The 17521-nt window shown below is 40.7% G+C and overlaps 1 protein-coding gene across 1 annotated transcript; it reads right to left on the bottom strand.

Moving 5' to 3' along the window:
* Positions 1–5259: 5259 nt before the first annotated feature.
* On the bottom strand, positions 5260–12071 carry LOC115460544 (olfactory receptor 151-like). Its single transcript, XM_030190309.1, has 2 exons — positions 12050–12071; positions 5260–6227 (listed from the first exon to the last, which is right to left on the bottom strand). The coding sequence occupies exon 2, from the start codon at positions 6205–6207 to the stop codon at positions 5260–5262; it is 948 nt and encodes a 315-aa protein (XP_030046169.1). The 5' UTR covers positions 6208–6227; positions 12050–12071.
* Positions 12072–17521: the final 5450 nt, after the last annotated feature.

Raw genomic sequence — 17521 nt, 5'->3', positions numbered from 1 at the left:
TGTGGCAAGGAAGTGGTCATGTAATGTGGGACTTAAGGTGGCTATCTCTGCATTTCTAGGCTGCTGCCAACATGTATATATATTAGGGCTGTAACTTTAATGTGCTAATAATGCAATTAATGCGTTAAATGATTAATGTGTGTTAAAATTTTAATACACTTTAACTGCAGGGCTCCTTTCCCCACCCACAAGCATCCAGCATTAAAAAAAAGAGTCTCAACAGAACTGCTAGGAAGAGGCAGCTGCCAGCGGACATGTGGAGGGAGGAAGCAGGGCTGTGCATCTGTGACCAGGAAGTGACCGCAGAGGTACGAGTCCATGGCACTTTGGGACAGGTGCAACTTACAAGACAAGAGAGGCTCTGGCAGGAGTACTGGGGTCCAGAAGGGGTGGCCTGCAATCTCTCACTCCTCTGCTGCCTCTACCTGCTCCTCTCATTCCTCTAACCTTGCCTTTAACACTGAAGGCAAGCTGCTTCTCTCATCCTCCCAAGCCTCTTTCCGTAGCGTCTTGCCTCTTCTGAAAGAACTTCTTGGTTTTGGGCAGGATGCTATGGAGAGATGCTTGGGCGAATGAGAGAAGCAGCCAGCCTTTAGCATTAAAGGCAAGGTCAGAGGAATGAGAGGAGAAGGTAGAGGCAGCATCAGGAGTGAGAGAAAGACATGCGGATTGTGTTGGACTGGGGAGGATTGCAGGAAGAGATAGATGTGGACTCTGGGGAGGGGAGTGTGCTTGAGAGGAACAGATACTGTCTGTGGGGGAAGTGTGCTTGAGAGGGATAGATACAGACTGTGTGTGTGTGTGGGGGGTGTGCTTCAGAAGGATAAATGTTGATAGCGTGTGTGTGTGTGATGGTGCTTCAGAGGGATAGATGCCGCTAGATATAGGGAATGGAAAAAACCAAAACGTGAGATGGTGCCCATGGACTGGAGTGGAAAATGGTACCCTTGGGATGGAGGGAAAGGAAGAGATGATACCCATGGAGGAGAGAGGGAAAGGAAAAGGAAGAGATGGTACCCAGGAAGGGGAGGGAAGAGATGGTGTCCAGGAAGGGGAGGGGATAGCAGAGGAGAAATGGTGACCATGAAATGGAGGGAAAGAAAGATGGTTCCCATGGAGGGGAGGCGAGAAAGAAGGGAGGAGATGGTATTCGTGGAAGGGAGGGGAGTAGAAAAGTGGAAAAGGAGAGAAGAGAGATGGGAGGAGATGGTGTCCATGGAGGGATGTGAATAGATAGAAAGTAGATAGATTTGAGTAAGAAAGAAAAATGGAAGAAAGCTGATTATGAAAGATAGATATAGAGCAGGAAGTGAAGGAAGAGAAAAACCCCCCCAAAAATGATGACTAGACAGGAGGTCCAGGAAACAGTTCAAAGCACAGGGAAGCAGAACCAGAGACAGTGAACAAGATATAAAAATCACCAGACAACAAAAGTGAGAGAAATATTTATTTGTAGTTTAGTAATTGAAATATGTCAGTTGTTAGACTTTACATCTGCTGTCTATATATTGCACTGTACAGGAGGAAATGTGAGGGGAGCTTTATGCGATTAATCACATGACAACTTTAATCAGGACCAATCCTGCGATTAAACCATATATATATATTTAGGTTTGCAGAGGCAGGCCTGAGTTTATGGGGAGTGTCTCAGAGATGTATAGGCCATAATTTCAGACTTGCAAGCTGGGGGGGGGGGGGGGGGGTTCCATATGAGGTTGGAGGACATATGTTGCCCTTCCCTGAGCATGGGAGCCGTAGTGCCATGGGAGAAGCCTCATGGCAATCCTACCAACTCTGAATATACAGGTGAACATAGCAATGTATAATGATTGCCCGTCGTTGATATTGGGCACATAGCAACACCTGATGTGTCCCTGTATGGCTGAGTCTTGTGGGGGAAGTATTCAATGCCACTTAAATAGCTGCCTCCTGTGTATCTTACAGGACATAGCAAGGAGGTTACTCTACTCTGAACTAAAATTTGGCTCCCTCCTGATGGACATCCAGGCTCATCATGGCCCACGCAGCCCATCTGGTAGACATCCACTACCACACTGGGTCATCCTTACTATCTACAGCTATGGAAAAATATTTCAGAAAGTATGGATAACTACCTTCAGATGACCAAGTCTGTGTTGGAAATGTCCAAAAATGGACAGCTCTGTGATGACTTTAGAAAGCGTAGGAACATTCATTGCTCTATTTCTGTTATCGGGTAAATTTTTGGTATGCCCATAGTTGTACATACATTTTCTGACTTGGATGTCCTTTCGAAAATGCAATTCACTATTTATTAAATGTGTATTTTTATAGAATTTTCTATATGTGCACAATACTTCTCTATATGTCATTATTCTAGTATAATATGCATATAGCTGGCACCTACATATAGGCACCGTCTTATAGAATTACCCCATTAGGACTAGATTCTATTTATCATGTCTAAAAAGTTGGCATCGAAATGAATTTCACCTAAGTGCATTCTATATAGTATGCCTTAATTGAGGTGTACTTTATAGATTAAGGCTAAATTTCTGCATGCTATTTACGTGAAGTAAAACTTAGTGTAAATACCAGCACCTAAGTTAGGCACAGAGCAGGTGTATTCTATAACCCTGCATGCAGTTTTTTAGAACACCTATGACCCACCCATTCAATGCCCATAGACACACCCCCTTTTCAGCAGCACATATTAGAATTTATGCGCACCACTTTGCAAAATACGCTTAACATGTAGTGCGCATAAATTCTAAATAATAATTAGTTCTGATAATTGCTTGTTAACATTTAATTTTCAGTGTTGATTAGATTAACTAAGTTACACACATTATTATAGAATACGCTTTGATTTCCACGCAGAAATCTCAGCGTGATAAATAGAATCTGAGTAATAATGACTAATATGGCAATATTCAAAGATATCACCCTAACTAATCTGCTTATTTTTATGCTTCATATTACATTTCCCTATCCATTTAAATAGGATCGCTGAATATTGAGTTCTAAATTTAAATGGATAAATTATCTTCTTATGATTGTTATTTACATGGTTTCCTTACACAAATAACATTTTGCATAGTGGCCGAATATTGTCACTACCTATATAAGTTATGTCTCATCCCCTGCAGCAGCTCTAATCCAACCTTCCCTGAAATATGTAACATTTGGCAGAACATCAAGATGTCTAGACAAATCTATGAGTAGGGTAGTAACAGGAGGGGAAGTGTGATTGGAAGATGAGGAGAGGTGAGGATTGGTGGTTGTTATAGAAACGGATGGGATAAACAGAAGGGTTTTGGTACTTCAAAATCATTATTTGGGTGGGCAAGAGCGGGTGAGGGTGGATACGGGGTTAGGAATTTTTGTGCCCTTCCCTACCCGCCCTGTGTTGTGTGGTTTGTCTTTAATTTCAATGATAGTTGGTGATATGTTATGGGTTATGGTATAGTGTGATGGGGTGGTATGGTAATTGGGTGGGTGATTTTGGGTGGAGAATGGGAGGTCGGTAGCAGCTTTTGAGTCATCCGGATATATGGGGATACAGAGGCACCAGATGCGGTTAAGTCGATATTTGTTAAAAAGATATTCTGATGGAAAAAGTAACTCGTGGGCGGAACCGCCACGAGTAAGAAGTGGCTTGATGGCACCGTGAGTCACATGGTCTAAAGGGAGTAATTTTGGGAAAGTCAGAGAGCCAGTTTCATTACTGAATGGCTCGGAACTGTTAAACCGCTCTGGGAATGCTAACATGGGGATGGAAGAATTTAATGTATTGAGTAAAAGTTAAGTTGTAGAATTGACTTTTATATATATATATATATATATATATATATATATATATATATATATATATATATATATATATACAGGGCTTTTCTTGAGGGGGTACTGAGTACTGGCACCCTTTCCATTGTCTGCTAAAATTGACCCAGAGACCCTAAATTTTAATGAAAGAGCTCAGGTTTTGTGATTGGTTGCAGGGGACCTGGCTATTGTGGGGTAGGTCCCACAGTGATCATCTCACCCCTGAAGGGTGATCTTGCATTTGAGTACTGGCACCTTTTTTGCTAGAAAAAACACACTGTGTATATATATATATATATATATATATATATATATATATATATATATATATATATATATATATAGTTAGTAGTTGTTTTATTAATTATAAAGTAATTAGATTTTAAGATGAGGACTGGATGATGTGTGAATGTCAATGTTATGTCACAGCATTCCACATAATCATATAATATTTAATTAGACAAGGATAATGACACAAAATCAACAAGTGGAGACAAAGCAGATCAATCAGTGATATGGTTCAAAACTTTATTTTCAGAGATTCACCCGACACAGACTGTGTTTCGCCCACAAGGGCTGCGTCAGGGGCTCTTTTTTCTGCAAAGAATTCTAGAAGTATTCTTTCTTGACAAACGTAGGCTCAAATGTAGTACTGAAAAGGCATCTTCATTTTTGAAACAGGAATTAACCATGGAGTATTATATAAAAGCATACCATAACTGTTTCCCTCTGTTCGTTTTTACTTCAGGGATTTTTTTTTCAAGTAGTACAGGATAAAGGTTTCTTATTTGTCGCCTCAAGGAGACAAATAAGTAACCTTTATCCTGTACTACTTGAAAAAAAAAAATTATATTATGGTATGCTTTTATGGTATGTTATGGTATGCTTTTATATAATACTCCATGGTTAATTCCTGTTTCAAAAATGAAGATGCCTTTTCAGTACTACATTTGAGCCTACGTTTGTCAAGAAAGAATACTTCTAGAATTCTTTGCAGAAAAAAGAGCCCCTGACGCAGCCCTTGTGGGCGAAACACAGTCTGCGAATCTCTGAAAATAAAGTTTTGAACCATATCACTGATTGATCTGCTTTGTTTGTCTCCATGTTGGATTTTGCAGATCGCTTGCCATCTTGTTCCTTAGGACAAAATCAACAAGTTACTGACTTTAGCAGAAATTAAGAATTCAGTGACATTTTATTGAGTGCTGTTCAGTGGTGATTACGTAGGATTTAATATTTTATGGGTGCATCAAAATATTATACATTATGTCATAGCCTGTATGTGGCAAATAGGGAATTCATTTGGAATGTTCTCTATGTTTTATATATTGCCCACAACTCTTTTGAAATTTGGTGGCTGATAACTTTCAATAAATACATTAATAAAGCTCTGGAAGAATGACTATGTAGATCTGTAAACGCCCCCCCCCCCCCCCCCCCCCGGTATATCCCCAGTCAATGTGAATTAGTTTTAACTATTCTCCTTTCCATTATTTTTCTTATGGCTCTTTTGACATCCTTGTTCCTGAGGCTGTAAATCAGTGGGTTCAGCATAGGAATGACAGTTGTGTAAAACACAGAAGTCACTTTATTCTGACTTTCAGAATAGCCAGAAGCTGGTCTCATATACGTAAAAAGGGCTGTCCCATAAAACAAGGAGACGGCAGTGAGGTGGGAGGCACAGGTAGAGAAAGCTTTACGTCTCCCTTCTGCACTACGTATCTTCAGGATGGTGGAAAAGATGGATACATAAGAGGCTGATGTTATTAGGAAGGAGTTCATGCCAAAACAGAGAACTAAAAGAAAAAAGACTGTTTTACTAACGAAGGTCCCAGAGCAGGACAGAGTTAGCAGTGGAGGAATATCACAATAAAAATGATCGATGACATTTGGCCCACAGAAAGTTAAACTACACATAAATCCTAAAATTACACTTGAACTAAATAATCCCCCTGCATATACAGCAGCCAACAGCTGATAGCAAACACCTGGATTCATGATACTTGTATAAAGCAAAGGGTTACATATCGCCACGTAACGGTCATATGCCATCACTGACAGTAGAAATGTTCCGGAGGACGCAAACATAACAAAGAAGAAGAGTTGAGCTCTGCATCCCTGGAAGGAGATAGATTTCCATTTGGTCAGGAAGGCAACCAACATTCTGGGGGTGATAACTGAGGAATAGCAGAGATCAGACAATGACAAGTAACGAAGAAAAAAGTACATGGGGGTCTGAAGTTTATGATCCAACATGGTTAATGCAATTAATCCAGTGTTTCCTATCAGGGTGATAACATAGATCACTAAAAACAACAGGAAGAGGAGAATCTGCAGTTCTGGATCATCTGTGAGACCCAAGAGAATGAATTCAGTTACTGAGGTCTGATTGTTCTTCTCCATTCTTTGGTATTTAATATCAGCTCTCCCTCTGGTCCAGGTAGTGTTGACACTTAAGAACAGACATAGAAGGCTTAACAGAAACAGGGACTCCATCGGCCACTTCCAGACATAATTCTGCTGTTAGCCAATCTCAAAATACTGTCAAAGGAATATAGTTCCTGAAAGCTCAAATAGAAATGTGTTGTTAATCCTACTTTTTTTTGCTAAACTTTATTCACTCTTATATGAAATGAATAAACAAGATGATTAGTATTCGAGAACAAACTGGATTTCTTTTTTCTTTTTTCATTGTTCTTTTAAGTAACAATGTGTAAAACTCAGACTTTCAATTTCAGGTGCATTTGATGATATTTTTACACTATTGAAATATTCCTATTGCGTTTTTCACCATGGGATACTTTTACTAAGGTGTGGGCAAGTCACATAACACTCCATGGCCCCAGGTACAAGTAAGTACCTGTTTATACTATGTAAACTGCTGTTGAGTGTAATTCCAAAAACCACAGAAAGGCAGTATATCAAGTTCCATTTCCCTTCCCTTTCCCTAATGGATTTAGTGCACACTACTGATTAGAGTATAGTAAATGATAAGATGCCTATGATGTTCCTATGGGTGTCTTATCATTTAGCGTGTTCTAATCATTAGTGAGCACCTTAGTAAAAGGACCCTCATGCCCATGTTATCCTTTTCATACAAAAGGGTAACATGAACAAATTAATCAGATCCACATCATTCTACCATTTGGAGCATAGTAACAAAGAGGAGCATTTTTGATATGACATCTAAGTCCAACTGTGGACGTTTTGCTAAAAATGTCCAAAATTCAAGTGCGGAATATAGCCATTTTCAAAACAGAAAAACGCCCATCTTTTTTTAAAAAATGGCTATTTGCTAGATGTTTTTATTCTCTGTACTATTTTTAAATGGCCAATTTGCTAGATGCTTTTGTGCACTGTGTGCTTATCTTTTTGGTCCATTTTTGGAACCTCCCCCCCCAAAAAAATGTCCAAATGAAAAACGCACAAAATCAAGCCATTGGGTTGTAGGAGGAGCCTGCATTCTTAGTAGGCTGACCACACAGAAATCCCGGGAGAACAACGGGGCACTCTAGGGGGCACAGCAATGGACTTCAAATAAGTGCTGCCAAGTAGACATCTCACCATTGCTCCCTTATCTTGTCTGCTGAGCTCCCTAAAACCTACCCAAAACCCACTACCTCCAATTGTTTTGTAGGCAGTAAGGGCTCCTGCACTAACCAAGCGTTAATCAGTTCCAGGGGCGTAGCTATGGGTGGGCCTGGGTGGGCCCAGGCCACCCAATCTCAGTTCAGGCCCACCCAGTCTCTTTGACCCACCAGTCAGTACCTGTCTTGTCTCTCTGAACCGCCAATCGGTACTTGTCTTCTTAAGAGCTGGTTAGGCTGCACAGCAGCATGCAGCCACGTGGAAGCCTCCAGCGCTGTGGTAGCAAGCAAAGAGAAGCATTCTTACCTGCCTTTTTATTGTTGCTGCAGCATTCGGGAAATCGGGCACCAGGACCTGCTCTGGTATGCAGCTTCTAGCTGGAGCCTGCCCCCAGACCTGCGGCCCGTGCACACAATGCCTTGCCCCCCATCCTCTGGCCCATGCACACAGCACCTGATCTCCATGGCCAGCGCACACAGCATCTGTCTCGCCCTCTGCAGCCCGCACACACACTGCCTTTCTCGGCCTGCACACACACACTGTCACCCCCCCCCCCCCCGCAGCCCGTGGACACTGGTCTGCCACAGCTTGGGTCTTCCCCATACCAGGCAGACAAAGCGCACCGAGGAGTGTGCTCCCGGAACACTGACTCCCACGTGCACAATCATCAGGGCAGTAGATTTCTATATGAAGCTCAAAACCAGGTAACAGAAAATTTTTTTTAGTATGTGTATTGCTGCTGCGCTGCTGTGTGGGGGGTGGGCTCTGCACTAACCAGGTTTCAAAAAAATATTTAAATATAAAACTTTTTTTAACCTGGGCATTGCAGAGCTCACTCCCACCCAGAAATCCACCAACATTAAATATAAATGATGGTGGGTTTCTGGATGGGGTGGGTTCTGTAGTACCCAGGACGTGTTTAAAAAAAAAAGGTTTTGTATTTAATGCTGGTGTGCATCAGGATGTGGGGAGAGAGATTGGAAAGGGCAGGGGAGATATAGTAGTAGATGCCACACTAGGGGGTACAGGTAGGGGGCAGGGCAGGGCTAATGCTAGTCTACTGGGAGGAGTGGGGGGTAGGGAAGTGTAGGGCAGATTCCTGATTAGAGAGGTAGGACGGGAAGGGTAAGGCTGATGCTGGGCTACAGGGATGGATGGGGGGTAGGGAAGGGTAGGGCTGATGCCAGGCAAAAGTTTGGACCTTTATTCTGCAATTAATGATGGTTGATCTGTGTTCTGTATTTGACCAAGGTAAGAGATTCTGCTGGCATGTGGTGTGTGTGTGGATCTATATTTGTCTGCCTTTGACTTGTCTGGCTTTTCAATGGGACATGTATTGCTATTGTGTACATTCACTGCTGCCTTTTTAAAGGTGCAGTTATTGGTATTTGAGTGTTCAGAATTGGTGGTGTTAAGGTTTACAACATAGATTCCGAATATGTATGTGGTTTATGTTGATGTAGGACAGCTGTTGGCCAGACTGTATATTAAAAATCCATCATCAAGTGCACTATAAGGCATTATTTAGGAGTATCCCAAGAAACACTACTCACACCTATATATACATGGTGCCCACCCATATTAGCTCTGGGCCCACCCAAAATGTCAGGTCTGGCTACGCCACTGGTTAGCACGAGGTGATATAGCTTGACTAACCGATTAGCTCTGGGCATGCTCACTCTATGCCCACAAACATGTCTCCAGCAAGTGGGAAGCATGAACACATTTGAAAACTATCACCAATTAAATAGGAGCATTGTCAATGTGGGCTACTATTAAGAAGTGTTATTTTATGTTAAGCCCAGTTATTAGCTAGGTCTCTTTATCTAATGTGAGACCTGTGCCAAAATAGTACAAGTTAGTAGTTTGTGGTTTATATATTTTGATATACAGGTGGAGCAGCAGAGTGGTTTACAGTTTATATAAAACTAGGAAAATCATAATAAGAAAGGAACACCAAAACCACATAAGTACATAGCTATATCAGTATTGCCATACAGGGACAGACCGAAGGTCCATGAAGCCCAGCATCCTGTTTCCAACAGTGGCCAATCCAGTCACAAGTATCTGGCAATATCCCAAAACAGTACAAACATTTTATGCTGCTTATCCTAGAAATAAGCAGTGGTTTTTCCTCAAGTCATTTTAATAATGGCTTATGGACTTTTCTTTTAGGAAGCTATCCAAACTTTTTTAAAAACCCTGCTAAGCTAACTGCTTAACCACATTCTCTGGCAACTAATTCCAGAGCTTAATTGCATGTTGAGTGAAGAAATATTTTCTCTGATTCATAACGCAATTCCATTTGTAATTCTATTACCCGGAAATGGCAACTGCTATGACGGCAAATGTAAGCCACATTGAGCCTGCAAATTGGTGGGAAAGTGTGGGATACAAATGCTACAAATAAATAAATAAACATTGCATGTCCCCTTGTCCTAGCATTTTTGGAAAGAGTGAACAAGCGATACACATCTACCTGTTCCACTCCACTCATTATTTTATAGACCTCTATCATATCTCCCCTCAGCAGTCTCTTCTCCAAGCTGAAGAGCCCTGGCCACTTTAGGCTTTCCTCATAGGAAAGTCCATCCCATTTATCATTTTCGTTGCCCTTCTCTGTACCTTTTCTAATTCTTAAGAATATAATCAATTACCCAACAAATAACTCAATAATATATGGTCTCAATGATCTAATAAAACACGAGGAAAAGACCTCAAAACACCCAAACACTTACTAGAATTTCAGCATCTTTCACTGGGGTTGTATTATTCATCATTGGTCTAAAAAACCTTGTTAGGGAAGGGTTAGGACAGCTGTTGTAGTTGGTGATTCGATCATTAGGCATATACAGTAGATAGCTGGGTGTCAGGTGGACATGAGCATCGCCTGGTGACTTGCCTGCCTGGTGCGAAGGTGGCAGACCTCACACATCACCTAAATAGGATTTTAGATAGTGCTGGGGAGGAGCTGGCTGTCTTGGTACATGTGGATACCAATGACATAGGAAAATGTGGGAGATTCTGGAAGCCAAATTTAGGCTCGTAGGTAGAAAGCTCAAATCCAGAACCTCTAAGGTAGCATTTTCTGAAGTGCTACCCATTCCTTGCACAGGGCCCAAGAGACAGGCGGAGCTCCGGAGTCTCAATGCGTGAATGAGACGATGGTGCAGGGAGGAGGGTTTTAGATTTGTTAGGAACTGGGCAACATTCTGGGGAAGGGGGAGCCTATTCTGAAAGGATGGGCTCCACCTCAACCAGGGTGGGACCAGGCTTCTGGCATCGGCATTTAAAAAGGAGATAGAGCAGCTTTTAAAATAGAAACTGGGGTAAGGTCGACAGTCACTCAAAAGCGCATGGTTCGGAATAAGGTATCTTTCAAAGATATCACCAAAACAGGGAAGAAAGTGTTTCCCGATAGTGAGGTTGCAAAAGAGACCATAGTAGATCAGGTGTCCTTAAATAAAAATAAAAATCAGACAAAAGATTGCAAATTAATACTGTCGAGTACTAACCATGATGATGTAAATAGGAACAACATAGTTTGAAATGTCTATATGCAAATGCCAAAAGCCTAAGAAATAAGATGGGAGAGTTAGAATACATTGCACTAAATGAAAAATTAGATACAATAGGCATCTCTGAGACCTAGTGGAAGGAGAATACCCAGTGGGACACTGTCATACCGGGGTACAAATTATATCGTAGTGATAGGGTGGATCGAATTGGTGGAGAGGTAGCACTGTATGTTAAGGAGGGCCTTGAATCAAATAGACTGAAAATTCTGCATGAAACAAAACACATCTTTGAATCCCTATGGATAGAAATTCCATGTGTAAAGGGGAAAATGATAGTGATAGGAGTGTACTACCATCCGCCTGGTCAGTATGAACAGACAGATGTAGAAATGTTAAAGGAAATTTGGGAGGCTAACAAACTGGGCAACACAATAATAAAGGGTGATTTCAATTACCCCGATACTGACTAGGTAAATGTAACATCGGGGCATGCTATGGAGGTAAAATTTCTTGACAAAATCAAGGACTGCTTTATGGAGCAGCTGGTACAGGAGCAGACAGGAGAAGGAGAAATTCTAGACCTAGTTCTTAGTGGAGCACATGATCTGGTGCAGGAGGTAAAGGTGCTGGGGCTGCTTGATAACAGTGATCATAATATGATCAGATTTGATATTAGCTTTGGTGTAAGGAGACTATGATAAAATGAGAAGAACGGTGAAAAAAAAACTTAGAGGCGTGGCTGTGAGGGTCAAAAATTTACATCAGGCGTGGTTGCTGTTCAAAAATACCATCCTGGAAGCACAGGCTAAATATATTCCATGTATTTAAAAAGGAGGAAGGAAGACCAAACGACAGCCAGCATGGTTAAAAAGTGAGGTGAAGGAAGCTATTAGAGCTAAAAGAAAATCCTTCAGAAAATGGAAGGAACCAACTGAAAATAATAAGAAACAGCATGAGGAATGTCAAGTCAAATGCAAAGCGCTGATAAGGAAGGCAAAGAGGGACTTTGAAAAAAAGATTGCATTGGAGGCAAAAACACATAGTAAAATTTTTTTTAGGTATATTAAAAGCAGGAATCTAGCAAAAGAATGGGTTGGAACCCTAGATGACTGAGGGGTAAAGGGGCGATCAGGAAAGACAAAGCCAAAACAGAGAGGTTAAATGAATTCTTTGCTTCGGTCTTCACTGAGGAAGATTTGGGAGAGATAAGAGTGCCAGAAATGGTATTCAAAGCTAATGAGTCAGAGAAACTGAATAAAATCTGTATAAACTTGGAGGATGTAATGGGGCAATTTGACAAATTGAAGAATAGCAGTTCTCCTGTACCGGATGGTATCCATCCCCGAGTACTGATAGAATTGAAAAATGAACTTGCAGAACTATTGTTAGTAATATGTAATTTATCTTTAAAATTGAGTGTGGTACCGGAAGATTGGAGGGTGGCCAACGTATTGATGATTTTTAAAAAAGATTCTAGAAATTATACACCGGTGAGCCTGACTTTGGTGCCGTGTACAATAGTAGAGACAATTATAAAGAACTAAATTACATAGCATATTTAAAAGCATGGATTAATGAGATAAAGCCAACATGGATTTAGTGAAGGGAAATCGTGCCTCACCTATTACATTTCTTTGAAGGGGTGAACAAACATGTGGATAAAGGGGAGCCGGTTGATATTGTGTATCTGGATTTTCAAAAGGCGTTTGACAAAGTACCTCATGAAAGAGTCATGGGATAGGAGGTAATGTCGTATTGTGGATTAAAAACTGGTTAAAAGATAGAAAACAGAGAGTAGGGTTAAATGGTTAGTATTCTCAATGGAGAAGGGTAGTTAGTGGGATTCCCCAGGGGTCTGTGCTGGGACTTCTGCTTTTTAACATATTTATAAATGACCTAGAGATGGGAGTAATTAGTGAGGTAATTAAATTTGCTAACTACACAAAGTTATTCAAAGTTGTTAATTCGCAAGAGGACTCTGAAAACTTACAAGAGGACCTTACAAGACTGGGAGACTGGGCATCTAAATGGCAAGATGATGTTTAATGTGAGCAAATGCAAAGTGATGCACGTGGGAAAGAGGAACCTGAATTATAGCTACATTATGCAAGGTTCCATGATAGGATCTAGGTGTCATTGTTGATGATATGTTGAAACCTTCTGCTCAGTGTGCTGCGGCGGCTAATAAAAAGCGAATAGAATGTTAGTCATTATTAGGAAAGGAATGGAAAACAAAAGTGAGGATGTTACAATGCCTTTCTATCACTCCATGGTGCGACTGCACCTCGAATATTGTGTTCAATTCTGATCACCGCATCTCAAAAAAGATACAGTGGAATTAGAAAAGGTGCAGAGAAGGGTGACAAAAATGATAAAGGGGATGGGTTGACTTTCCTATGCGGAAAGGCTAAAGCGACTAGGGCTCTTCAGCTTGGAGAAAAGACGGCTGAGGGGAGATATGATAGAGGTATATAAAATAATGAGTTGAGTGGAAAAGGTAGACGTGAAGCGTCTGTTTACTCTTTCCAAAAATACTAGTGCTAAGGGGCATTCGATGAAGTTACAAAGTAGTAAATTTAAAACGAATTGGAGAAATTTTTTCTTCACTCAACGTGTAATTAAACTCTGCAATTTGTTGCCAGAGAATGTGGTAAAAGCAGTTAGCTTAGGAGGGTTTTAAAAAGGTTTAGATGGCTTCCTAAAGGAAAGTCCATAGACCATTATTAAAATGGACTTGGGGGGAAAATCCACTGCTTATATTTGATTTAAGCAGCATAAAATGTTTTGTACATTTTTGGGATCTTGCCAGGTATTTGTGACCTGGATTGGCCACTGTTGGAAACAGGATGATGGTTTGATGGACCTTTGGTCTGTCCCAGTATGGCAATACTTAGGTACTTATGTAATTTTGAGTATAACTGTACTAGCTATTAATCTTTTTCTAAAAACTTTTTGTATTTAATTTTTCAAATTTCTGTTCAAATATGACACATATTTCTCAAAGCAGCAATAGTTGAACTCTATTCTTGTTCCTTATTCTTATATTTTATAAATTGCAACAAAAACGTCAAGCACTTAACTGACACCCGACATCGGCCAGACCCATTTCACTCTAAACGACTTCTTCAGGGGTTGTGTCTCGACATTGAAACATAAACCAATGGCTTTATTCATTCGAATGACAACCATCTTGTTGAGATTTGGTGACCAGAACTGCACACAATATTTGAGGTGCGGCAGCACCATGGAGCGATACAAAGGCATTATAATATCCTCACTTTTGATTTCCATTCCTTTCCTAATAATACCTAGAATTTTATTTGCTGATATATGTCATCATTTGCTCAGTACTGAATTTTTGATCCGAAGAAGGGTTACCTTCGAAAGCACATCAAAATATATATATTGTTAGTCCCATAAAAAAGTATCATCTTATTTTCTTTTGTCTTTAATTTATATTTATTACCTTTAAAAGTTGACTAACATGGCTACTGAACCAATTATTGCACAGAAGAATGATATATTAACTTTTGCATCACTATGATACAAAGTTTTCACTACTTTGATCTTAATCCTATGCCATATGTACTTGATAATAACATTAACAGTCACTCTTTCTCTTTTCATGTTTTTGGGTTTTATATAAATTGTTGTGTGTTGCTTAAGGATCAATACCTTGTTCTTTTATAGTGTAGAAGAAAAGATACTTAATAAAGCTACATTACTTCTTACAGATCTCTCACATACCTGTTCATGAAAGTCTCTACTCGTGTCTGTCTCTAATGTCTTGATCTTGAATTGTACAGATGGTTTTATATTGCATGTAAGGACCCCTGGAAGAGTCCTTGGAGCCTTGAAGAGCACTGAGATTAAGACAGAGTAAAAACAACAAAGAAACATAGAACCTGATTCCTTGTTATGTGTGAGACAAATAAGATATGTGAATTTATACACGATGGTCAGAAAAAACGGGATCCCTTACATAGTTTCAAAAGTTCTTGCATTTGTTTAAACATTTAGTATGGCCATTAAAATTGCATTACTATAATGGGGTCTTTTTTCTTAATGAATTCATGATTTATATTCAGTGTCCACCTTCAAACTTGACATATTCACAAAGTCTTTGATGCCACTGAGCTGTTTCATTAATTAAGAGCTTCACTGAGCTGTTGGCTCAATGAATTCTGAGGTTTCATTAATTAGGAGCTCAACTGTTTTACGAGCTTCATGTGCTGGAGCTCCACCCTGTTCAAAAATAAAGTTCTCAGATTGTAAGCTCTTTCTTCTTCATGTTCAATTGTAAAGCGCTGCGTACGACTGGTAGCGTTATAGAAGTGAACATGAAGAAGAAAGAGCTTACAATCTGAGAACTTTATTTATAGTAGTAGTAGTAGTCTCAAATTTTCTGCTGCAGTAGAACGTTTTTGGGTTATTTGGTAAATTGTTGAGGGTCCCTTTTTTTCCAGACATCATGTACATGTGCAGGATAATTCTATAATCTGCTGCCTATTTGTGATACTTTAGTCATTTGTGAACGTATATGTCCACTTATGCACATGAATGACCTCATAGAATACTGACTAATGGAGGAGTATGTGCACCATGATTTCCCAATGGGCATGCATATGGGCAGAGTTTGGGTGAAGGGCACAAGTATGCATATAAATTGTAGACCACTATAATTTATATGCATTCTAGTTCATAACTAGGCATGGTTATTTATACCAGTACCTTAAATGTTAACATGTTTTCAGCCACCTGCACTAGGATTCTATGATGAAAAAAAGGGCTCTACTTTTCTTTATAAAATATTAGTAAAAAAAACCCGTTTCTGATGCAAATGAAACGGGGGGGGGGGGGGGGGGGGGGGGCTAGCAAGGTTTTCTTCAGAGTGTGCATGTGGGAGTGTGTGTGACCTGCCCTCTGCCCTCTTTCCCTCCCCCCTCCGAGTCCAGTCCTTCAGTGTTGTTTCCTGCTGTTCTGTGTTTTTGTTAAAGAGAGAGTGAGGGCATCTCTCTCCCCTCCCCCTCTGAGTCCTTCACTGTTTCGTGGGATTTCCTGCTGTGCTGTTTTCCTTCATTCATGGGGAAACCGGATATCTCTGGCGCTTCACACTTCCGGCTGGAGGCTTCAGTGGTGCCTTTTATATATATAGATTCTTAAACCAGGTACCATAATCCAAGGAGGATTAAGAACATAAGTACATAAACATTACCAAACTGGGACAGACCGAAGGTCCATCAAGCCAAACAAGTACCTGGCAAGAACCCAGAACAGTAAAACAGATTTTATTCTGCTTATCCTAGAATATGCAGTGGATTTTCCGAAGTCCATCTTAATAATGGTTTATGGACTTTTAGGTAATTATCCAACAATGTTTTAAACCCTGGAAAGCTAACTGCTTTTACACATTTTCTGGCAAAAAATTCCAGAGTTTAATTACTCGTTGAGAGAAGAAATAATATCCCCTATTCATTTTAAATTTACAACTTAGTAGCTTCTTTGTGTGCCTTCTAGTCCTAGTACTTTTTGGACAGAGTAAACAAGTGATTCACATCTATCTGTTCCACTCCACTCAGTATTTTATATACCTCTATCATATCTCCCCTCAGCCATCTCTTCTCCAAGCTGAAGAGCCCTAGCCACTTTAGCCTTTCCTCATAGGGAAGTCATCCCATTCTATTTATCATTATCACCCTTCTCTGTACCTTTTCTAATTCCACTATATCTTTTTTGAGATGCGGTGACCAGAACTGCATATAGTATTCGAGGTGTGGTCGCACCATGGAGCGATACAAAGGCATTATCACATTCTCAGTTTTGTTTTCCATTCCTTTCCTAATAATAACATTCTATTTGCTTTCTTAGCCGCCACTGCACACTGAGCAGAGGGTTTCAATGTATCATCAAAGATAACACCTAGATCCTTTTCCTTGGCCGTGACTCCTAATGTGTATAGTTTGGGTTCCTCTTTCCCACATGCATCACTTTACACTTGCTCATATTAAAAGCCATCTGCCATTATGATGCCCAGTTTCCCAGTCTTGTAAAATACTCTTGGTATTTTTCACAATCCTCTTGCGATTTAACAACTTTGAATAACTATCAGGCTTATTTTCGAAAGAGAAGGGCGTCCATCTTCCGACACAAATCGACAGCCGATTTTGGGCGCCTCAACTGCTTTCCATCCCGGGGACGACCAAAGTTCACGGGGGCGTATCGGCAGCATAGCGAAGGTGGGACTGGGGCGTGATTAAGAGATGGGCGTCCTCAACCGATAATGGAAAAAAGAAGGGCATCCTAACGAGCACTTGGTCGACTTTACTTGGCCCATTTTTTCTTGCGACCAAGCCTCAAAAAGGTGCCCAAACTGACCAGATGACCACCGGAGGGAATGGGGGATGACCTCCCCTTACTCAGCCTCAAATGTCATATCCAGCTCCATGACAGCAGTATGCAGGTCCCTGGTGCAGTTTTAGTGGGTGCAGTGCACTTCAGGCAGGCGGACCCAGGCCCATCCCCCCTACCTTGTACTCTTGTGGTGGTAAATGTGAGCCCTTCAAAACCCACCAGAAACCCACTGTACCCACATGTAGGTGCCCCTCTTCACC

Source organism: Microcaecilia unicolor, chromosome 1, assembly GCF_901765095.1.
Source record: "Microcaecilia unicolor chromosome 1, aMicUni1.1, whole genome shotgun sequence".
NCBI classification, from domain to species: domain Eukaryota; kingdom Metazoa; phylum Chordata; class Amphibia; order Gymnophiona; family Siphonopidae; genus Microcaecilia; species Microcaecilia unicolor.
Note: the sequence above shows the minus strand (reverse complement) of the source record. Positions and strands in the feature narration are given on the sequence as shown.